At 35.0% G+C, this 24281-nt stretch overlaps 2 protein-coding genes across 2 annotated transcripts; both read right to left on the reverse strand.

Annotated features, from left to right (window-relative positions):
• Window positions 1–60: 60 nt before the first annotated feature.
• LOC128241694 (cyclin-Y-like protein 1) lies at window positions 61–9634 on the reverse strand. The gene is made up of 8 exons (XM_052958734.1): window positions 9019–9634; window positions 8383–8460; window positions 7777–7820; window positions 7020–7214; window positions 6285–6404; window positions 5572–5738; window positions 4839–5001; window positions 61–4063 (listed from the first exon to the last, which is right to left on the reverse strand). The coding sequence occupies exons 1-8, from the start codon at window positions 9200–9202 to the stop codon at window positions 3944–3946; spliced, it is 1071 nt and encodes a 356-aa protein (XP_052814694.1). The 5' UTR covers window positions 9203–9634; the 3' UTR covers window positions 61–3943.
• A 1289-nt stretch (window positions 9635–10923) lies between these two features.
• LOC128241396 (uncharacterized) lies at window positions 10924–23461 on the reverse strand. The gene is made up of 8 exons (XM_052958314.1): window positions 23312–23461; window positions 20692–20779; window positions 20295–20376; window positions 17999–18119; window positions 17120–17248; window positions 16324–16385; window positions 14137–14251; window positions 10924–13725 (listed from the first exon to the last, which is right to left on the reverse strand). Exons 1-8 carry the CDS (start codon window positions 23372–23374, stop codon window positions 12784–12786), a joined length of 1602 nt encoding a protein of 533 aa, XP_052814274.1. The 5' UTR covers window positions 23375–23461; the 3' UTR covers window positions 10924–12783.
• Window positions 23462–24281: the final 820 nt, after the last annotated feature.

The raw sequence follows: 24281 nt of genomic DNA on the forward strand, positions 1-24281 counted from the left end.
GATAATTTCTAATTCATAATGTCTCACTAATTTTACATTTTGTTAAACACAACACAGCAGTCTGTTTTATTCTACATTTATTGAATTATACACTGACAAAGTTATCACATTAAATGTACAAATATCACTAACATACATCTTTAAAACATGCAAGTTAATATACTGTGCACTACACATGGGTGTGGTTGTACACTGACAGTTTCTTAGTAATTGTAAATATACATGTAAATGATTAAATGCCAGTAAAGTGAATATGTTTGAAGATTAGAAATTAATTTATTCTTTACTTGTTCCATTACAGAAGTCTTTCAATGAGCACAATAGACTAGTTTAATGCGCAAACCCTTCTGAGGGGATGAAAACTTGAAAATAAATACAGAGTGTTTTCAAGATATGTTCTTATTACCTAGCAACCTTGCCTGCAAGGAAATAACACTGCTAGTGTTAAACATTCCAACAATATATCACTACAAAACAGTAGGTCCTGAATACAACGATTTAACTGCATAAACATGATTCCAAGCCAAGATTCTCCATCTATTATTGATCACTGAATAAATGGACCCATGATTCTAACGGGGTAAACATGATTCCAAGCCAAGATTCTCCATTTATTATTGATCACTGAATAAATGGACCTATGATTCTAACGGGGTAAACATAATTCCAAGCCAAGATTCTCCATCTATTATTGATCACTGAATAAATGGACCCATGATTCTAACGGGGTAAACATGATTCCAAGCCAAGATTCTCCATTTATTAACGATCACTGAATAAATGGACCCATGATTCTAACGGGGTAAACATAATTCCAAGCCAAGATTCTCCATCTATTATTGATCACTGAATAAATGGACCTATGATTCTAACGGGGGTAACAATTTAAAAACACTGACAGTAAGACAATATTACCAGATTTACGGGGTAAAATATTCAGACAATAGTTTTCTTCTTTTGTATAACTTAAAATTTACTTGACATTTTGTTAGGAAATAAATTATCTTGAAAATATTTTCATATACTGTTTACATAGATGTTATTTCTAGGAATTGTGATTTAAACCACTTGTACTTCATTATCATATTATTTTTTTTACTTTTAAGCACAAAAACAATAAAAAAAACTTTTTGAAAGAACAATATCGTATCTGAGTTTTGCCAGTATCCATTGGTCAAGACAATAATTTGAGAACTTGGTATTTGCAATAAAAGTATCAGAGTGAATAATCAGAATTATTTGTGAAACAAAACCTTTACAGAAGTCAAGACAAAATCAACACAAGATACAAAGAGTCAAAACATATCACAAATCTCAAAGACAACAAAGAATAATAACTTAAACAAAATTAAAAAGAGTAGCTTCTTACTTTGATTTCTATAGATTTATGAAATCCTCCTTCAAAAGGCAAAAAACAACATTAAACCTTGTTATTCAATGAGCAAGAAACTGATCAAAATAGTATTACACCCGGTTATACTTTTTCTCCGAAATTTAAAATAATAATTGCAATAACAAAGTTTGAAATATTAAAAAAAGAGAAAATAACATATATATATTCGTCAATTTAACAACAGGAAAAGAGTTGAGATTCATTTTGAATATCCTGCTGTTTGTTTCGGGGTAAACCAAAGAAAGGCAAGAAATACTATCTATGAATAATTTAGAAATTCGAATCATAAAACATTGACTGTAAAAGGTTACGGGATTGTATGGTTAAAGTTACTTCTAAGCACTTCATAAATACCAGGTATAGCTAACCGTAAAATCAATAATATATTGATTGGTTAGTCAAGATTTTAACCTGCGTATTTATACACGTACTAACAGAAAATAAATGTATGTAAGATTTTTAGAAACTTTTTCAGAACTGTAAATTTCATTTCATGGAATATAGATGGCATCTAAATGTTATTTTTTTTACAAAAGCAATCTATCTACTTTATTTGGTAGTGACTAAGTCACGCTAAGAGTATGATTTAAGCATGCATGAACTTTTTTATAAATAATGAATATTTACAACTTATGCGTTGATGAATTATCTTTAATTAATTCCTTTTTAAAGTGCAAAGTATTACTTCCTGATTTGTGCTATAAATCAACATAAAAAATAAAGCACTGTATTTGTTACATTTCTAGTTGTTTAGTAAGTGAATCTGTTTATCATTTCACTTCAAAAGCCATAACACAGTCTCGTAATATATCCTACTTACGATTTCAACATAAAAAACAACATAACATTATCAGAAATGATAATTACGTGATCACTCACAATTGGCACAATTTTTCACGCTTCACAGTTGTTCACAATAGTTCATGCCTCACAGTTGTTCACAATAGTTCATGCATCACAATTGTTTACGCCTCACAAAAATGTTTGGCATGATATTCAACAAAATTACTGTTCTCAAATAAATGCACTGTTTATCGAAACAAATCTGAATTCAAATATGACAGTATATATATAATTATAAGTAAATGCCCTTTTGAATATTGTAGCATAACACCTTGACCTTCAAAATCTGGGTATGAAATACGATGGCAGACTGGTTAAAATATATTTTGTGTGGAAGTCTTTAATCGTCAAAAGAAGAATAGCACTGCATATTCAAATTTCAAAAAAGATTAATGATACAAAGGGCCTTCCCTAGAAAGTAGTTCATGAGTGTTGTGGCCGTTGGTCAAGGTACTGGCCATCTCCAATAAACAAGTATCTGTAGTTAGAACCACTTGGCTATATTTCAACCACAACAAGCAGAAATAGGTCATAGGCCAAAAGAATTATAAAAATTGTGTGGTTAGGTCTGCATCTTGTTCAAAAACAAGTCGGGTAAATAGGAAATTTTTCTATCAGGCATTATGTTAAAACTTTATTGTCATCATTAGAGAAAGGCATACAAGTAATGTTCAGTATAAAAGCTAATTAACCAGCATATTATACCATACATTTTTTCTTCTTTTGAAAGTGCTTTTTTAACCAACGGACTATAAAAACGATATGGTTGGCGCATATTTCGAAGGTAGGCACAGTTACCCAAACCTGAGGTATTATTTTATAGGCCTTAAAGTTAATATGACATCAGCGGAAATTTTCATATGACCTCATATTTGCTTCAAAGTTCAATTGCAAACAAAATGGCAACATCTGAACTAGAGTTCTAGCCAGGTTTTAAACTGGACCTGGTGCTGTAGAAGACAACGGGGTGCAAAGGCGAAAAAGGACACGATGTATTGGGCTCTAAAGAATTTGAACAAATATGAATTAAACATTTTTTTAAGAATGGTGTCCAATTGAAGTAATATAAAGCTTCATTTGCCAAATATGTTAAATGTGTGATTTTTAATAAATTTATGATTTTTATTAATCAAAACAAATATTTGGCAGTCTAAAGCATTTAATACTATAAAGACAGAAGGCTTCCCAAGCTTGTCTTTATGACAGCAGCTGGATGCTAACAAATGTGACAGGGTTCAGCACCCTTCCATAAATCAATAACTAAAACCCTACCCATAGCGTGTTGTGAAGGCAAGAGAGATATCATTTTAAGTACCAGTATTTAAAATATATTGGACATGATTTTTAAAACTGACGAATTTCAAACAATTAGCGAAAAGACCCATTTCTGCATGTCGTGGCTATATGAGACCAGCCTGTGTTAAATTACTAAAAAGCAACGCTGGTATGTATTGGTCAAATTCAGATGGCAAAATATTCATTCTCAAGTTTCATAGTTATTAAGGTTCATTTTCACAGTTAAAGAATAAAAGTTTGAAACCTCAAAAATTGGGGAATTGGTACAAAGTCTTAATCAGATAAAACCCTTGGTTTGAAACCTTGATCGGGACTGAAATACGTGTTTATAACTCAGATTAAAACTTTTCTATACATGGTATGAGACAAGCGCGTGTGTATGACTAAAGGGGGGGCTTTTAAAGGCAAGGGTCATGACAAGATAGCAATGCTGGATCTGTGACTGTGGGTGACGCCGTCAAGACTGTTGGAGCGTGCAAGCTTCGGCTTAGACAGCATCTTCAGATTGTCTTCCCATGTTGAGGACATCGCCTGTGAATATAGGAAGTAACAACATTTCATATTATTGCATGAAATTTTTGTATTACACTAAGGGATGCAAAAATATTTCATTTTTAATAGTAAACTAGCAATATTAACAGCTTAAGCCTCTAATAATCATTAACTCAGGGGCCCAACTTACTCATGCTAGTTTCTTTTTCTTCCACACTAAACTGAGGTTTTATGCCTTCTCTTTTCACTGGGGTTGTGAACCGGTGTCATTGCCACCAGTCCAGGCACATAGGTCAAAGTAAAAGTTGGAATGCATCCCTGGCCTTCCCCAGGTTACTCCTTGCCGAAAAACAAATTTCACCTCAAGTTTCCTACCTTACTCTCTATATCTAGGGGCTTGACATGTTCCCCTGATGAAAAAAAAAATCTTACCTGAAGTTTGCTAGCCCTCTTTTTATCCAGGGGTTGCCTGAGAAAGCTCATACTATTGTCTAAATACAGAGAAAAAGGTCTGAGTAACACTTGATGAAAAGCAACATCTTTTGTTTCCTAGCTGTCTTGTCATCAAGGAGTTGCGGGGTAAAGCAAAGTTTGATGTTATACCTGGCATACACCAACATGCCCAATTAAATAAAACATACAGGAGGGCCAAAACTCTTACCTCTAATTTTCTAGCCCTCTCTTCATCAAGAGATTGAGGGGGAAAGCTTGTATAATTGTCCATGGCCAAGACGTGGAGGTCGAAGTAATACTTGGCAAACAGCAATAGGTAGAACTTTAAAACAGAATACCAAAGGGCCGGCACAACTCTTACCTCCAATTTTCTAGCCCTCTCTTTATCAAGTGGTTGTGGGGGAAAGCTCATGTCATTGTCCCCAGCGAGGGCACGGAGGTCAAAGTAATACTTGGCATACACCCCTGATGGCACATTGATGTTAAATTGTAGAAGCTCAAGGAAAAACCTCTCTAGTTCATTCCTGGAAAATGATTAACATGTACATATATATATTAGATGCTCGAGTTAAGTTCTGTATTTTTGCGATACTTACTTTATGCTTATTCAGAACTCACTGATACTCCACTGATACTCCACTAGTGAAATTTCAAGTTATAGCAGAAGTTGTGTTATATAAGTTGATCTGATGGGAGTACTTAAGTTGAAAAATATTTATTGAATTCTGCACCAATGCTACTGTTCATCCCAAGTTTAGCAGATTTACATATCAACTAACAGTAGAAGTTACCCATTGCTACCAAGAAAGCTTCAAATCAGTTTCTAAGTTACAGTACATTTCAATCTCCTCAATCAAGATTCAACTCAGCATATACCTCATAGTACATAATACATTCAATCTCCCTGATCAAGCTAACATCTTAGAACATTACTTAAGACAACATCCTGATGATTTCATTACCAATGCAAAACAAAAGCATGATACTAGATGTATATACATATGTTGATATGAGTATATATATATAAACACAAAAACTTCAAGCATTCAGGCAAGGAGTACTTATACAGCCTGGGTAAAGCACCATGTACTCACATATCTTCCACAGCCGTATCCCGCAGTATCTGACAGTAATCCACGTTCCACACTGCCTGGTCATCCCACACCTTTGAGGACAACAAGATAGCACCAAGAACGATCCTCTTCCAGTTGCATGGGCAAATGTCGATCTCACCATATGTCAACAATCGCTCTAAATATACCTGTAATACAAGTAACACACAGGGTTATTCATCAAAATCTGAGAATTTATTGAAAGAATTTGGCTTTCCAACTAAATATTTTATAACATAACACCAAAGACAATCTGCGTCCAGTTGCAAAGACAAATGTTGGTTTCAACATGTGCCAAAAATTACTTAAAACATACCTAAAGAAATCGAAAAAATTCAATATCAAGACAAGTGACTAATAATTATTGGCATCGGATGTCAGATTTTTATGTATCAAGGGCCGTCACTCTTTTGCATACAGTTATCTGACTGGTAATCAAACTCAAGCCACAGACCTGATATTGGGAAACAAAACACTGACTAAGCTTCCTGAACAATTCAAGATGTTAGTTTGTAAATAATCCCAAAATAGGCTATTCTTTGGATAGTCGCCGAGAGTGTTTCAAGTGCTAATGTTGTATGACATAGCATTTTTCCATGAAAACAGATGGGCCCAAAATTATCTAGCTTTTGTCATGACAGACACTTTTCTTTATATCTCGGGAAATGAATTAATGACATCAATCTTGTACAAACCAAGGTAACTATTGCACATTCTGCAGTCAACTGAGCTGCACTGAACAGGTTCCGCACAAATCTGTAGATCACTCTGTGTTCAGGGTCCCTCTTCTCATAATCATCCGGCACGGTTTCTCGCTAAAGAAATGAGACTTTCATTTAGAAACATATTCAAGGTAGTGATGTCCTCTCAACTTCTGCAACACTATTGTGATAAAGGCATATTCTTACAATATCCAAGTTCCATACGATGTCCTAATATGATAAAAACAGATAATTGATGACTGACAAAGAAATTGAACAGAACTACTGACTGTTAGTTTTAAAACAGTGTGAATAACCATTTCACACATTGTCATAAAAACTTCAAACTTTATGTTGACATGACTGTTTTTGTATATATTCATTTTCAGTGATATTTTTCGCCCCATTCTCCTCCTGAAAAAAGATATGCAACAGCAAAAATCCCCCTTTCGTTCAGGAGCATTGACCTCTTAAAATTTAGCAATTGAAGCAATTAAGTGCCATTCATAAATATTTCTTTACTATAGGTTTCTTAAATAAAAAGTTTGAAAACAAGCTGAACATGATAGGAATCATGCAAGTATTATTGTCCTTTTTGCCATATGATAACCATGCTATTTTCCCCCTATTAAACCCTAACCTTTTCAATTAAAGTGGTTAGCATTTCAATATTACACTGAATGCACAAACCAGAATTTACCGCATTTCAAAACCCTCAAAATCACTTACAGACAATGGATGCAGTTTCTCGTCAAAGATATCATGTGATCTCTCACTCTCCCTGTTCTTTATATGGTAGTACACTGCCAGTGTGACTGCCTTGATTGTGTTCTTTAGGTTCGGTTGACTTATTGAGTCATCTATGTAGATTGTAGAGCAGGAACTGTATTTCTTTAACTCTCCGTATGGGCCGCCATTTTGTATCTGAAAAATGATATGATCAACTAGAATCCGGTAATTATATGTGTTATCTGGATGCCCATCATTTTAAAAACTGAAGGTCTATAACTCTATGAGTAGGGTTTAAGCTTGAGAGTTATGGAAGGGTGCTGCACCCTGTCCTTTTTTGGAAGCACTCTTCTGCCCTCATGGAGACCAACATGTGCTTCCTGCTCCCTCCTGCCTTCAAAGAATTAAATGCTGAAGATCATCTAATATTGCATTTGCTTTATTTAAACCTAAAAAATGATTATGAATTCAAACAAAACTAACATATTTAGTAGTTGAAACCTTTTGACTTCAAAAAAGCACAATTACCAACATTTTCTATGAAATTCATAATGCTTTATTAATTATTCACTGCCCGATACAATGTGGCCTTTTGTCACTCGGCACCCTGTCCCTTTTCTGCAGCACCCTGTTCTTTTTAAAACCAGTCTTATCCCCAATGAGTGATGGAGATCTAATCGAACACATTGAGATATAATGCAAAAAATTGCTGAAAAGATAATGTCTAAGGTAACATGTACATTCTTAAAATACTTACATGAGCAAGGTCATCATACTGGCTCTTTCTCCTGTTTTTGTTGTCTGAAATGTACATGTTTAAGTAAATTAAATAAATACTCCCAGACACTACTTGGACAAAGGAATGATTCAACATGGGCATTTGCATTATAAAATTGACCAACATTCCTATGACTTTGCATGTGTGTAACTAACAGCATAGTTTTTGTACTTCATGGAACATGATTTTTCTCACCATTTTTCAAAATGTCAACAACCATTACCAAGACTACGAGTGTCAGTGACTTGACATACTTAATAAAGTATTGCAATGACACTTGTAATTTGGAGCTACTTAAGAATCGTTTTATGTGACAACACAATTCCTGGATATAGAATATATATCTAGATACATATTTATATCTAGGGATATGATAAAAATTTAGTCAAGAGGTTAAAAAACAACTTGACTGAATTTGCAGACATATATATATATAATAAATTCAACCAGGTTTTAAGTTCATGTTAATAAACAAATTTACAGTACTTTGGCCAATACCCCTGGCTTTAATGTTAGAAATAAAGGCTGAGATAATTAATGCATTCTATTTACAGATTATAGTTCAAGAAAATATTTTGGACTTACTCTTGCTGATTTCCACATGTGACCTTCTGTAAAACATTGTCTTCTCCAGTGGATTGTTCGATGGATCTTTCAGGTTATCTTAAAAAAGTTTAAAAGGACTCATAAGCTTGGTTCACTGCGCCATACCTGTCTTCAGCCATATGTTCAATATGTGTAATAATGTTTGAAGTCTTGTAACTTTGACCAGGTTATACAGTGAGGACCTTGTGTCCTGTGGCACTCCAGTTTCCCACACAAAACAAGACCACAATCTTGTGTTACATTATGTCAGCAAAAGCAATTTAATGATAACCTGTACTTGGCAGCAATTCTGATGGATCTCTCAAAGGCATCTGACAGCTTTAATAATGATTTAAATTTTATTGTAATTGAAAATGAAATTCCAACATTGTAATCGCAGAATGCAATAGCTCTTATGCTTCTAATGCTTTTAGAAATTGCGGCTTAGTTTTATATTGTAACATGTATGTATCTTTATCCACTTAGCTCTTAACTTGAACATATATATTATACAGGTATTAATTAGTATGTAAGTCAGTGTAAAAGCTCAGTAGAGCTTGCGTTACTTGTTATATTATCCGACTTCTATAATAAATATTACTTTACTTGATTAATATAAGATTGAACTAATATTACCTTCTGGAAGATTTTCCCTATCAAGAATGTGCTGAATGCCATCCCCAGGTATTGACGAGAAGCTCTGGTGTCGTGCATTGTCTGAGGAATCCTCATTTCTCACATTGTTTGACGACGGCTGGTATGCTTCATCACGGCTCTTTTTAGACTGTTTAAAACCACAACAACTGTTTTTGTTTCCCATTTTCTTTCAGTCTTTTTCAGGGACAAAAAGTGAACAACCCCAACTGTGTCTGATCTTTGGATGGAAGATATTTTAGTTTATGCTTCTTCTCCTTTCATACCCACACATTCTTTTCGATGCAAAGTATAATTATCATGTGATAATGATCATACATATGCAATCAAAATTGCAGCTAAAAATCTCTGTGTTATGACGATTTTCTGCGAACTGTCAAATTTGTACACCGACAGTGACAAAGAAATCAAAATGTCTTAGGGGTACGAGAAAAAAATGATAGCCTTATTTCATTATTCAGATTCATTATGCTATTTTCAATAACCTACATCTTATTATCCATTCACATTCCTAGTATTCTACGGAAATTCTTGAATCTCCGGCGAGAAATAAATGACCGGAAGTAAGTTTTTTTTTCAACTTAAGCTACGGGCTAAATATTTACCTAATATTGAATGGCCAATATCAATTAATAATAACAGGAAAGAAAATATTGTGCGCAGTAAAAAATGAACCCTAAGAGAAACTATAGCAAAGCATGATCTTTACATGGTTTAATATATCATCACCACCACATTAAAGGGACTGTACACCAGATTAACACCAAAAAAAGTTTTTTTGTGTGACGAATCTCAGCACAATTATTTGATAAAAAGTTTTACTCTTTTAATCATAATTGTAAAAAAACATACTAAAACATTTTAAAAAATCGTGTCTGAGACCGGGTTTGAACAGGTGTCGCTAAAATTGCAGTCCAGTGTTGTATCCACTGTGCTACAAAGGCTTACTCTAAACAGTTTGAATATTTAAGCTATATACCTAACATGGTCATATCATGTGATAACATCGACTAGCCAATCAGGCATAAGGAATGAATTCTACTTGGTAGACATACCTAGTAATATTTTTTAATGGAAAAATACGAAAAAACTGCAAAAAATTAAATAATTGTTAACTATTTGGTACTTCAGTTAGTAAGTTCCAATGCATTGTACACATCGATACCAAGTTTATGTCAGTTTTCAACAATTTTCTTTTTTCCCCGCTGTTTTATCATACAAAGTACAGTCCCTTTAACATCATAGTTGTCATCATCATCATCATCATCATCATCATCATCATCATCATCATCATCATCATCATCATCATCATTATTATCATCATTACCACCTCCATCACCATCACCATCACTATCATCATCATCATCATCATCATCATCATCATCTATTTTATTGGATTGTAGCTAAGCATGTATGTATGTATGTATATATGTATGTATGTATTTCTTTGGACCTTGCGGTCAAGGATAACCTGTGAAAGTGCAAGCACTTATTTCCAACGGGGTCCTTTTTTGTTTTTGCTGAAGGGACAGCATGCGGAAGGGACAGTGGTGGGATACAAGTTATTCAGGGTGCGATACCCTAGCTATTTTTCGAAGAGACCCCTTGGTTCTTTTACATGCTTGGTTTAAAACACCGTTGCTAGGGGTACAACTACAATACACTACCCTTCAAACGCTGAGCGCCAGGCAAGGGAGCTACTTGTACCAATTTTTAACGTCTTTACGTATGACGTGGCCTGGGATCGAACCCACGACCTCCCTCTCTGTAGGTGGATGCCTCAACCACTAGGCAATGGAGACAGTATAAAACCTTTTAGTTTGAAAGATCTAAATATGGCAAACCATTCTACTGAATATTATTAAAAATGCTGAACAAACAACAGTGGATGGTTAATTATTTATTTTCTTTAAAGTTGATTCAAATATTCAAAATGTTTGTAACATTAGCACAATCTGTTGTAGTTCTCATTTCTTTATAAAAATAACAAGGTAAGTAAAATAAATACTAGAACATATAACTGTTTATGCTTGTAATACATGTAATAATTTAAGTTAGGAATACAATTTTAGTGTAAAAAAGTTCATATGTGTCGAGTCAGGTCCCTCAATCTACTCTCCCACCCAAGTCAGATATAGATCTATAGCATAAGCACTTTCGTAGTCCTAAAAAAATATTTATGAACTCATACAATGAGGCATTAGTAGAAGTGTCATGTATGTTAAGGAAGTGTGGAATTATTTCAATAAAAGGTAAATAAGAATATAAATCGCAATGATTTAAGTTGATTTTTATAACGACCCAATTTGTGCGAAATTTACAGTAAAAATAACACTGGTCGCCTTTCATCCTTAATTTGACCAATAAAATAATTATATTTCTTCAATAAATATTAAGACACCGTCGCATAATCCAATTGATAACTTTGAAAACATCTGACACCATCAACAAGGTAGAGCAATGCCCACATTCATGCTATGTTGTTTTCCAATCAAAGGGCTTTGGCCGCCCCTTCCCCCTACAGTAGAGCTAGATCCCTGCCAGTATTTGAAATATCATGATCGTATGGTAAGTATTGGTTATATCAATTAATAATTTAATATGCAAAATAAACTGTTCTGGAGTTATTCACTAAATGGCATATACCGCATGTATTTTTTTCACTTTATTTTGAAAGAGTGTACAATTCAGGTACAGCCCATACAGGAAAAGTAATTATCAGTTAAAGCCCTTAAAATCCATAGTTATTGAATACCAAAACAGTGGTCGAAATTAGCACAAGCCCGCAAGCCCTGCACTGGTAAAATGTCTTCCGGGTTTGCTCAAATTCTGAAGTTTATATAGCAGGGCTTGTTCAAAAAATATGATTCCATGCAATAGTATACGAATTCGGGCTTGTTTATCCGAAAGTCTAATTTCAATGACTGCCTAAAGAACATTTCAATTATTTATGTATGTATATTCTTATTAACTGTAAGGTCAATGAAATTTCCAAGATATAAATCTACCCTTATAAAAATCACATAAGTTTGTACAATGTAATTATTTAAAAAAATATTCAAGTTGTAAGTTTTGGGTACATAGGCATCAACAAGATTTCAAATATGTTGCCTACTAGAAATATGTTTCGATAAATGAACACTTATTGACTAAGATAATTTCTATAGCAGACGAACTTGAATCCTTAGCAAAGATTCCTAATACAAATTTCCCTCAGGTAGTGTGAATGGTGCGAGGTAAAAATAGATTCCTGTCCCATGACTGTCCCATATTCGTGCCAAACATAAAAGTTTAAAATGACACTTTAAATGAACACAATTTTGTTACTTCGTATCTTTTATAAGAGAACCCTGTTATTTTCCTTAGGGTTTTGAACCACTTGGTGAAGAACTTATTTTAAATGTAAAATACCGTTTAAATATTAACATTAGTCTACTGTAAATAGTTTCTGTCCCTTCAAGATTTTTTTTTAAACAATTCTTATAAAGCCAAAAATATTTTCATTTCTGTCATATAAATTCAAGCAGTCAAGAATAACAGCTACACCAAAGATCTTGCTGATTTTTTTACAAAGATAATTTAAATAGGAAATCAATCAATTTAAACATGATGTTATACTTTGAAATATTCTTCACTAAGAAGTCTGACAAATTATCCAAAAAAATCAACAAAAACATTTTTGGCTTAGTGATAAATCAGGCAAAGGTCCATAATCCAGAAAATATGTTAAATGTCCATAGAGCACCTTTAAGTCGTGATTAAAGCTTGCTGAAAGAGAGATTGTGTTGAAAATCTTAGATTAAGATCAAACATCTTAGGCTCAAGTGAGCCTTTAAGCCAAGAGCTCGACTCAAGATGGGAGAATCTACAGCAGCATTTCACAGAATAGTCATTTAAGTCGTTTCCATTCTCATAGTCCATGTCACGATTCCAGTTCCAGTTACCGGTCGGTTGTTTAGCTTTGTCATTCAGGGCACAATTACGACAGCAGGGATTCATCTTCTGTCCGCACAGCGTATTAAAGGTCTTAAATTCACTCCAGTCATGTTCAGAAGATACGTTAAAACAGTTTGGCCAAGAATCCATCAGACACGGTCCCGCAGAGCAGTAGTTGGACATATCAGTGAGATCTGTTGGTTCATCTTCTTCAATATCAGCACCGGTTGTATCCATGTTGTGTCCAAGATTGTACTGATCCTGCTTTCTACTTTTAGCACCAAAAGCGTAGTCCAATACAGAGTCTTTTAAAGTCATTAATGCAAGGAAAGGAGGTAGGAGAGAATTCAGTAGAGAGTGCTGGGATTCCTTTTGCTGGTTCAATGGGGACTGTGTTGAAGAATCTGTTGCAATTTCATCATCTCCGGGATTTTCCTTTGCTTTACCGTCCGTTTCAACTAGTTGTTCTACAATTGGCTTGTTGCGTTCTCCAAGAGTCTCATTATTTAACAAAGACGGACTGGCAGCACTAGAGAAATCTAAAATCATTTTGGCACCAAGTTCAAGGTCAGAGGACCATATAGCAGGGATATGGGTCAAGGTCGCAAGGTTCGGGGTCACCATGTTGAAGAAGATTGGAAGGGTGGTGGTGCCCAGCGCTGATAGAGCAGAGGATGTTGCAGTACCAGCGAGAGTGGAACCGATCATCGTTAGTATGCTGGCAAGGTAGGCTAGGGATGTGGCCGAAAACACCTGTAAAATAAATCAGATGTAACATTTAACATCAATATGAACTTAATAATCAAGTTAAGATGCAGAAGCTGGTCTTAACATGCTAAGTTAAGACTTGTTTCACAATTGTTGTAAAATAAATAAGTTTAAACTAAACTAAGTTAAGACCCTAATCAGTGTTTTAATTTGAAATAACTTAAGAATGTTTATCATTCTCATGAGAGCAATATTTTCACCAATGTTGGGCCATCTTGTCAATAATGGTATCATACCATCATGTTTTCAAATCAATTATTATTGGTTGTAACAAGATACATTTTGAAAGAGAAATTTTGGCTACAAATATTACTCTATGCTAATTTTGAGTATTCATCAATTGTTTGTACAATAGGACCGACGTGGCACATGGTATTATCACAATCCACTACCTACCTTTGACAGTTCTTTAGTCAGGTCGTTCAGTGTCATAAACTTGAGGTCTTGTGAGAGAATCATCATATCCGTGTACGAAAACCATCCCCTAGCCAGGCCCTGCTCTAGAGCAATCCTGTAATATATAATGTTCATGAAAATTATCAGATCAACCGTGTTTTGTGGGAGAATCATCACATCTGTGTACAAAAACTAGACAAAACCAGTCCTAACGTAGGCTAACCAGGCCTTGTTGCAGACCTATCCTGTAATATGATCAATTTAATATAGATTCTGTTTTAATTTATGTCACATGTTATATACACTCATGCTTTGAGTTTGACTGTATCCCAGATTTGAGTTTGACTGTATCCCAGAGTGGCTGAGATGTGGTGTAGTGGTAATACACTTTGACTGAAAACCCATGTGGCACAGGCTTGATCTACGCCTCAGAATTTAACTAATTAAACCATCTTCCCTAAGAGATGTTTAACACGTCCTGAGTGACAGTGCTATACAAGAAGATTTTCATTCCACACGCCTCTTTTCCACGTCCCTTAATTTTGATTTTTTTTTATTATTATTGAACTAGGGTCTGCAGTTGCGTATTAGTCTAGTGCTGTCAAAGAATGGCATTTATCCAACCTCAATGTCGATGAACAACATTCACATGTAAAAAAGGAGAATTGTTACGATCGTGTTTGCGGTTCGTCTAGAAACACGTGTATACTGTCAGCCCCTTATACAATAAGAAAGAGCATGAGCACACATTCAATGGCGAAACAGTCATCTAGGAAGAAAAAAAATTCACCCCCGTCCCCATAAAAAATATATATATATATGAAAATCCAGCCTGAATTGTAGAAGTTGGTTGTGAAATTGCAAATTTATACTTATAGGCTTGCTCTTTCTTGCATTCATTAGTTTCCTCATGCTATTGTACAAGTCATTCTGATTGCTTACAATGTACACGTACCTGGATGATGTACTGTAGTGCAAAACAAGAGCTGTCACAGTATGTGACGAATGCCCCCGAATGTGACATTGACCTACGAACAAGGTCAGTACATGAAAAGTTGATCTTGCCTTTACATGTCAAATACATATGGCAAGTTATTTTAAATTGCCTCTGAACATAAAAAAATACCACCCATACTTGACAACCTACGCTGTTATGTCCTTATATTCAGAATTCCCTTGTGAATAAACACTGTATCTTTCACCTTAGAGGAAGGGACATGGGTCTTGCACAAGACACGTCGTCTTCGTATGTGGAACACATGTAGCAAGTGATTTTAAAATCTGTCCATACAAGGGAAAGTTACAGCCCGGACACGACAACATATGTCCTTATATGCAGCACTCCATTGTGAATAAACACTAAGTGTGACCTTGACCTTTGAGGTACGGACACGGGTCTTGCACGCGACACGTCGTCTTGGTATGTGGAACACATGTGGCAAGTTATTTTAAAATCTGTCTATACATGGGAAAGTAACAGCCCGGACACGACAACCTATACTCTATGTCCTATATGCAGCACTCCATTGTGAATATACACTAAGTGTGACCTTGACCTTTAAGGTAGGGACACGGGTCTTGCACGCGACACGTCATCTTGGTATGTGGAACACATGTGGCAAGTTATTTTAAAATCTGTCTATACAAGGGAAAGTTACAGCCCGGACACGGCAACCTATACTCTATGTCCTTATATGCAGCACTCCATTGTGAATAAACACTAAGTGTGACCTTGACCTTTGAGGTAGGGACACGGGTCTTGCACGCGACACGTCGTCTTGGTATGTGGAACACATGTGGCAAGTTATTTTAAAATCTGTCCATACAAGGGAAAGTTACAGCCCGGACATGACAACCTATACTCTTTGTCCTTATATGCAGCACTCCATTGTGAATAAACACTAAGTGTGACCTTGACCTTTGAGGTAGGGACACGAGTCTTGCACGCCACACGTCGTCTTGGTATGTGGAACACATGTGGCAAGTTATTTTAAAATCTGTCCATACAAGGGAATGTTACAGAGCCGGACGGACAGACGGACGGTGCGATTTTAATATGCCCACCTTCGGGGGCATAAAAAGTAGTCCATATGTACACGATACCGAAGTGAAATAGTATACCGATTTATTCAATCGACATACTAACAGCATATTAACTCTGTACACTGTATCTTTTCACAGTTTTACCTTTTCTCAACAGTGTGGAGCATCTCAGCAAATTCTTCTGGCCGTACAAACAGTTGCCATTCCTATAATTAAAAGCATTACTAGATGGGTATTATTGGCAAAATCATATTGCAATATATCATGCTATTTCATCAACACATCATGATATTTCACGGTATTTCATCAAGGTATTTCATCCATGTATCCCGCAATATAATAGATCAAAATAAGAAGTTCTGTTCCAATCCTTGTATATCAGTGTATCAATAAAATCACACATCCATTATCACAAGACACCATGACTGTGTTGACATTCAATTTTAAGAATAATACACAGTAGAATATTTTGCCTTGCTATACAGCGACGCAGGGGGTCCACAAGCAAATGTCCATTTTCCTTAACAGTCATTAAAGGAATACCATTCGACAATTTTTCAGCCAGAGCAATTTAAATAATGTGGACTTTCATTCAAACTAGCTGATCAAAATCCGACTGACCAATCAGCTTTCAGATAAGGCGGGGCTTATCAGTTGCCCGTTCATAACTGAGAGAAAGTTTAGAAAAAGAGGGAAAAGTAAAATACTGACATTTTCCCCTATTTATGCATTTTTTTCTATATATATGTTTGATAACAAAGTGACCTTTAAGTAGACTATTTTAACCCCTCCAAATGTATGAAGAAGTTATTTAATTATGACCTATGTCTTAGTTTCCTTTGCACAGCAATGCATGGAAGGCTACAACAAATACCTCAACATTTTATCAGAAACAAAACTTGATATTCCTTCAAAATACTGTGAAATGAAATCCCCTTACAATCGCGTTGAGAAATTCGCGTTCCAGTTCATTCACATCTTCGGTCTCCATATCAGCTGACACTGCCCATTCATCATTATAAACTTCATCATCACTCCCTTCGTCATACAGGAACTTGGATGCCATCATCTACAGAGAAAATAAAAAGTATTGACGGGTTCTAAACAACAGACCAGTTCCGAAGTATTTAATATTACTATTGAAGTTTTAAAGAGCAGTAAATTTGGTGAAATTATCCCCGCAAAGTAATGTCATCAAATTTCAGAATATCTAGTTTTAGGGTAATAAAATAAAATAAAACAAAGTCTTGAAAAAGCATCTGCAGGCGGATGTGCTTGACACTTAAAGGCTTTATTTAAATATATATACACTTCAAGAAGACTTTGATATTGTAACAAGCCATAAAATAATTTTGAGCACAACCAAGCAGGTCATAAAGGGACTTAAAGGTAATATATATAGAGTGGGACATTGATTTTTTTTTTTTTGAAAAACAAACAAAATGCCTGTAAAAATGATATTAAAAATATACTACAAAAGTTCAAGTTACCGGTAGCTAGCCTATATTGTTAGTATATTGAAAAATGTTACAGAAGATGTTGTATATTGCTGAAAAAATAAATAGAAATGGTCTTCATACTGGCTTTGATTTAATAAATTTTGTTCAAATGTGTATCTTTCAGTAGCTGGTTAGTATTTAGAAATTGATAATTATATTTCAGTAAGTTATAAAAAATAATGTTGCCAAAAAAGTTAGTCTACCACAGACCTAAAACTTCCAAAATATGTATCTGCCGGTATTCTAAGTGACACTTAGTTTACCGCACTAACAGTGACAAAATACAACAACCTTTTGGCAATCATATTACTCATAGTTACCATGGAGATGAGGAAGAGTTCTGAGGATGATATCTGTGAGAGGTAGTCTGGTCGGCGTTGGTGAAGTCTGCGCACGTACATCATTCCAACCAGCATCGATGTCGGCGAAACACATGCCGACCTGGATATGAACATAAAACAAGTTATGATTTAAATACTCTTCAGATCAGCGATTTATTTTACAATTTTGAGAATACCACTGGCTGGTAATAGCAAATCCTTTTCTTAATTTTGTATTTTGCATATTGAAATAAGTCTGAAGAGAAAGGGTAGAAAGTTTATGGAACGTCAAACTTGTTTCACTAAAAAAATTTAATACAGAAAAGCACATTCGAAAGGATTGAACTTTTATGGCCATAATAAACTGATAGTACCATAATGGCGAGTGTTTTTTGTGTTATAACTGTTGTCTTTAAAAATATGGTACTCAACAGTTGTTTAAATAAGACCTTTTTTTCTTTAAACACCAGCTGAAGCATGAGCATTGACATTTATTTGTACTATGTTGTTTTTGTTGTTGTTTTCTTCTATATCAAAATAGTAAGAAGGCAGGGCTTAACTGTGGTATAATTCAGGATAAATTACAACTAGATGCTCTCCAATGTGATGGAACCAGGTTTTTAATATGGGCAAATAATAGCAAATTAATTTCTTGTACGAACCAGTAAAAAGGAGCAGCCTTTCTCTTTTATCAAAAAGGGACCTAACTGAAAATTACTCTAGTTAAATATTTTATGTGTGAGGTTTTCATCAACTCTAAAAATGAAAGAAGTTGTTTGGCGGACCTTTTTCTATTTTAAGTAACAGTGATCTTGACACCTAACCCCTCAAAAGCAATCCCAAGCTACTCTTTACATAAGCTACATGTATCTACACAACAACTTTCATTACAATCCACAGTGTTCGACACTAACGGGGTCCCGGGATCCCGAGGACACCATTTTTTCGGGAGGAACACCTGAACTTCAAAGTCCGGTATTCCGTCGGGACACTTAAATTTTGACCGATAAAAGCTAAATATCAATAAATAAATAGCGTTTCATGAATTAATTACCTAAATTTGGGTCCCCCTAACTTTCTTGACAGTGCATGTAAAAAAGATATTAATATTAATACGTCGCACACACTAAAGGCTAAAGCGAAAGTATGGCTGACCTTGTCACTATAATCACGTCATGAATCTATAAATAAACAGGTCATTTCACAGTGCTTCCGCTTTGTTGTTTACATTATCAACAAGGTCAGAGGTGACGGACTTTAATATTCGGTACAATAATTATGGTGTCAGAGGTGACGGACTGTTATAATCTGTACAATAATTATGGTGAACTAGTTTGCTCATGTGTCAGAACCGCCCAAAAAGATGCCAAAACTGCTGACTTTGATGCCTTAATGATGCGACCATCGAGTTGTTACAGTAACATTTACGGCACAAAAGACTGGCATCCTACGGAACTAGTTTACTGGGAAGCCATCCTACTATTCAGCATTCTTTGTTTTATGCCTTGATCAAAACATTATAGAAATAAAATTCCCAAAGTTCTATTATTTATCTTCAATCAATAGATAATAAAAATTATGACATTTTGGCGCGAAAATAAACATACACTATTTTCCAGTTGTCTGCTCTTCCAGTATGCACTACACTTGTTGGGCAGTCTGATTGATTCACAAGCCAGATGTAATATTTCTACTGTTTTTCAATCAAAAGCAATGACAAAAGACCCTGAACCATGGCATTTTTAATGCGTATTTTCCGAAAATCTAAAAATAGTAACAACATCAAGTTTTTGTTTACATTGTACCCATTGTGTGACTACCACTTTTGAACCCAATCTACCAACTTAAGACCCATATCTTCCTCTCTGCCATTGCCAGAGGTTCACATGGGTGACATTGTGCTATAACTAACTTGTCATTGCATGCTGTTGAAAACATGTATAATATGGCGTCTACATGAAAAGTAAAAGGCACTGGATTTGTATGTTCAATTTAATATTAAAACAGGCTCATTAATGAAAAAAAATGTAAAAAATGGAAGGGACTCTTAATTTCAGGAAGGGACACCTGATTTCAGATGTTGGTGTCCCTTCGGGATCCCTTGGGAAAACGGTTAGTGTCGACCCCTGAATCCATCAATGCTAGCTCAAGTTATTGATCAGAAAACGATTTTTGACACCCTACCTGCTCCCAACAACATACCCATTCTAATAACCCGTTTTTAATTTAAAACCTGGTTATCAAATAAGTTGCAAATACTTCTTACCAAACTGTCAACAAAAATGCCTTGTGTTACCTTGTAGTGGAGGCTGCAAGATATTCATCCAACTTGCCTAGTTCACGTGGAGCAGCATGCTGGTAGAAGTTCACCCCAAGCTCTGAAATAAAGTAGAACTGTCATAATCACCTTCAATTTAAACCTACCCAGGCTGATTACAGATCAGATGACAAAAAAGACAGTATTTCAATATTAAAATAAAATTTACTCCAATTTATTAACCAATTCAATGTGGGACCTGAGGGCAAAATTAGGACAAGCTAAAAGTTCTGCACTGGTTCAATTTTAAAAAATTATTTTATGTAGCAGAAATTTTGAAAACAACAACATTGTTGCCTAGAACTAGTGTTGCAGTTCGGGCTTGTTCATCCAAAAATTCAAATATCGTTGATTTTAAAAAGAAAAAACAACTTACCAGTGAGAGGCATAGAGGGTCTATCAGTGCCAGGCAACTTCCCATAGTACAATGTCTTCCGCAAGCGCTCACTCAAATCCTCATGATCCTGAAACATATTGGAGCATTCTTAGTATCTTGGTTACATAGATTAATAATGTATGACACAGTCACCACCTATCAATGTTTGAGATTATTCGACCATGATATGAAATAGTAATAAAATATAAGCTGACCAATGTTATAACAAAACTATTGGTAGGACAAAGGTTAGTACCATAAGAATTTTTTTTTTCTCTTTATTTTTTTTAAATATTTTACAAACAGTGTTTCCAAGTTTTATTAATTTTCTCCTTTCAGGTCAGACAAAATGTTAGTTGCAATTGACCCCTAGAGTGACTAATTTTATGTTTTATAGCATAATATACAGTACTCACCCTTAATCTTGTTTTTTTTATGCTTAGATTAATCATAAGGGAAATATGCCCATTTATTTAACATTTCCACTGCCACATTATGGAGCACTCTAATATAGGAATCCTTGAATAAGGACAAGGAGACAAAATTATCGCATACGTCGCGAAAATCACCGGTCTGACGGTCCTGACAGATAGTTTTTTTATAGTAATTTGAGATGAGGTCTGTCTGTCTGACCAACATTCCTCAAGGCCAGATGTAAAAAAAATAATGAAGATTTAATCTTTATCAATTACCACTTAAAAGTAAGAATAATTTATTTTGTTTAACAGAAAATCGCGTTTTATCAATGATATTGTGAAATAACCATTTGTTAACGAATTTGATGTCGTTTTCCAGTAGAGTAGATGTCTGAATGCTTTAATACCACACTAAGTCAACACCATGCAGCATTTGCTTCCCTTTGCAATATGTTACCAAATAATGATTACTACTGTGTATATATCGCACGATGTTTTGAAACACTAAAATGATAAACTTTTGTCATAAACATTGGAATGTTTTAAATGATAGTTCCAAATGTTCAAAACAATAATCTTATCCGTTGTAACATGTTATTCAGTACCAGTACAGGCCAAAAAATACAAATTGCCAACAAATTGACCAAACAGATTTTTCATAACAATTAAGTGCGAGTGTAAAAAAATGGCTACCTTAAAATTTTACTCCAGGGCAATACCTGGCAAAGAAAAGAAAAAACGAAGCATATGAATATGATATTACAAGTGATAGTGAATGAAAAAATATGATTTGAATTAATGTTTTCCATCGGAACCACAAGCAGCCATTACATTAAAAAATGGTAAACATTAGATTAGTATTTTGCTTCAGTTTGCAAGATCTCAACATGGATTTGTTTGACAGGCAGGCATGTGTTGAAGACAAAGATTCAAATGGTGATTACGGATCAAATTCACATATTGATTGGGCAAACTGCCGAAAATAGTTAATAAAAGTATCTAAATTCTAATCATCCAACCTATATCAAACACTTCAACTTAAAGCTGCACTCTCACAGATTGAAAGTTTTCACAATTTTTTTTTTTTTTTGTCTTGGAACGAGCCAACTTTTGCAGAAATGCATGGAAACCAGTCGTATAACACTGCTGACAAAAAATTAGATCGCAGATTTTTATATTTAAGTTAAAACAATTATGTTTTATGCATTTTTCTTAAATGTTAGTAACGGTTTAAGCCATAAGCATTAATTTTCGAACAGAAATATGTAAAAATCTGCAATCTGATCTTTTGTCAGCAATCTTTTATCATTGGTTTGCAGATATTAACACAAAAATTTGCTCTTTCCAAGACAAAAAAAAGGTTGTAAAAACGGAATATCTGTGAGAGTGCAGCTTTAAATCATTTATTGATTGGCTTAAATCAATAAGAGTCATTTAAGATATCAATAAGCTGCTAAAACAACACCCTGTCAATGAAAACTATGAAATACCGATCTTTGGCATGCGTTTATTGGTAAAAAAAATGCAAGCGCTCAAGGAATTGGATGTTTAAGCAAATTGATTTTCATGCACTGTGGTGGAACAGATTTAAAAAAACTAACTCCCTGGTATCGGAGCCCGGGAAAAAGCCCTGTATAGATTAGTAACAGCTGCTTCAGAGTCTTTGACGATTTTTTATTTGGCGACTCTACGTGTCCATATCCCACTTGTTGTATTCCTAGCCAAGAATGACAGATCCCAGCGCTATATTTGAGCGGAAAGATAACAGGCACCTGCCAGATGGTTTCAAAATGGAGATGCTTAATGACAGAAGTCGATCTAAATTAAACTAATTATTTGTGTTTCATTAAAAACTTATGTGTAATAGGTAAATGGTATTGGCTAAAATAATTAAAGTGTAACTTTTATGTTTTTATTTAACAGTGAAGTGTTTAGTATTGTGGAGTAACAGTTGAAGAATATATTTAACATTGATATGGACTAGTCGACTTGTGGCGTTTAGGGAACAAAATGAATATCCAAATGTTAAAAAATTTCAATAGAAATAGTTGGGCAAGAATTGTGCAAGAATGTTCATCTGGAAACCATAAATTTGGCGCGATCACTCGGCAAGTCCCGATTATGGCCGATAAATACTAGTCATTCTACATGTACACACTTCATATTTTACATCAATTCAGCACGACTAAGAATGGATGTCTAACCTGTTCTACATCTTTGTAGAAACGAAAAGTTCCTGGAGAAAATAAAGTATTCTGTTGATACATCGTCGCTAGTGGAAAGGTTTATTTTTCCTTTTTTGGACAAGACTTTACTGCATTTCCGGATTATTTTGGCAACTGGCGCATGCTCAATTTATTCCGATTTTTTTAACCGAATAAGACCGGTACGACTAAGCTCCGAAAAGCACCATAGAACAAGGCGAAAAGCAAAGAAAATATCGTATGCAAGACAAAAGGCACAGAAAAGCGACGGTCGGTGGATCGAATTATCGAAAACCCGTAAACCTGGGAAACCCCGAAAACCCCGTAAAATTCATAAGTATATACAATAGAGTATTCGTGGTGGTTTGTACGCCCGTATAAAATACTTCATTCACGGGTTGTATGCCATAGTTGTTAGATGTTTCGAAAAGCGAAAGAAAATTTTGTTGGTTTATGTGCCTTTGTACTGCTATTCCGTGTGTGAGAATTTGTTTACTTTTTGGAATTATTTTGTTTATGGTTATTGTTCATGCCACAGGAATTTGGCTCAGCGATATATTATATAATATAATACGTCGGAAATTTATTTCATGCCTCAAATTGAGTAGCCTCGAAGTCGGTGAACTATACATGTGCCGTTAAAGACAAGCGTATGCCAGTAAAACTTAAATTTACAGTTGAACAGTCTCCGTGGCCTATTGGTTAAGGCGTCCGTCACCGCACGTAAAAGAACCAAGGGGTCTCTTCGCAAAAGAGCTGGGGTATCGCACCCGGACTTCCTTGTATCCCACCGCGTGCTGTCCCTTCAGCAAATACAAAGGACCCCGTTGGAAATAAGTGCTTGACCGCAAGGTCTAAAGAAATACATACAAAATCATTGCAGCAGTCTACACACTGATATTCTGCCCCCCTCCCCCCCCCCCCCGATTAACCAGTACAACATACGAAAACTCTTGTGTATGAGTACATA

The sequence above is a fragment of the Mya arenaria genome, chromosome 7 (assembly GCF_026914265.1).
Source record: "Mya arenaria isolate MELC-2E11 chromosome 7, ASM2691426v1".
Taxonomy (NCBI): domain Eukaryota; kingdom Metazoa; phylum Mollusca; class Bivalvia; order Myida; family Myidae; genus Mya; species Mya arenaria.

Excerpts from the sequence above, each read along its gene's own strand:
- LOC128241396 (XM_052958314.1), bottom strand. The coding sequence starts at position 23,374 with ATGTATCAACAGAATACTTTATTTTCTCCAGGAACTTTTCGTTTCTAC. Across the intron at positions 18,120-20,294 it reads CTTGCAGCCTCCACTACAAG|GTCGGCATGTGTTTCGCCGA; the intron begins GTAACACAAGGC and ends GTTCATATCCAG. Across the intron at positions 13,726-14,136 it reads TGACTAAAGAACTGTCAAAG|GTGTTTTCGGCCACATCCCT; the intron begins GTAGGTAGTGGA and ends TTTATTTTACAG.
- LOC128241694 (XM_052958734.1), bottom strand. The coding sequence starts at position 9,202 with ATGGGAAACAAAAACAGTTGTTGTGGTTTTAAACAGTCTAAAAAGAGC. Across the intron at positions 7,821-8,382 it reads ACATGTGGAAATCAGCAAGA|ACAACAAAAACAGGAGAAAG; the intron begins GTAAGTCCAAAA and ends TGTACATTTCAG. Across the intron at positions 4,064-4,838 it reads AGAGGGCTAGAAAATTGGAG|GCGATGTCCTCAACATGGGA; the intron begins GTAAGAGTTGTG and ends CTATATTCACAG.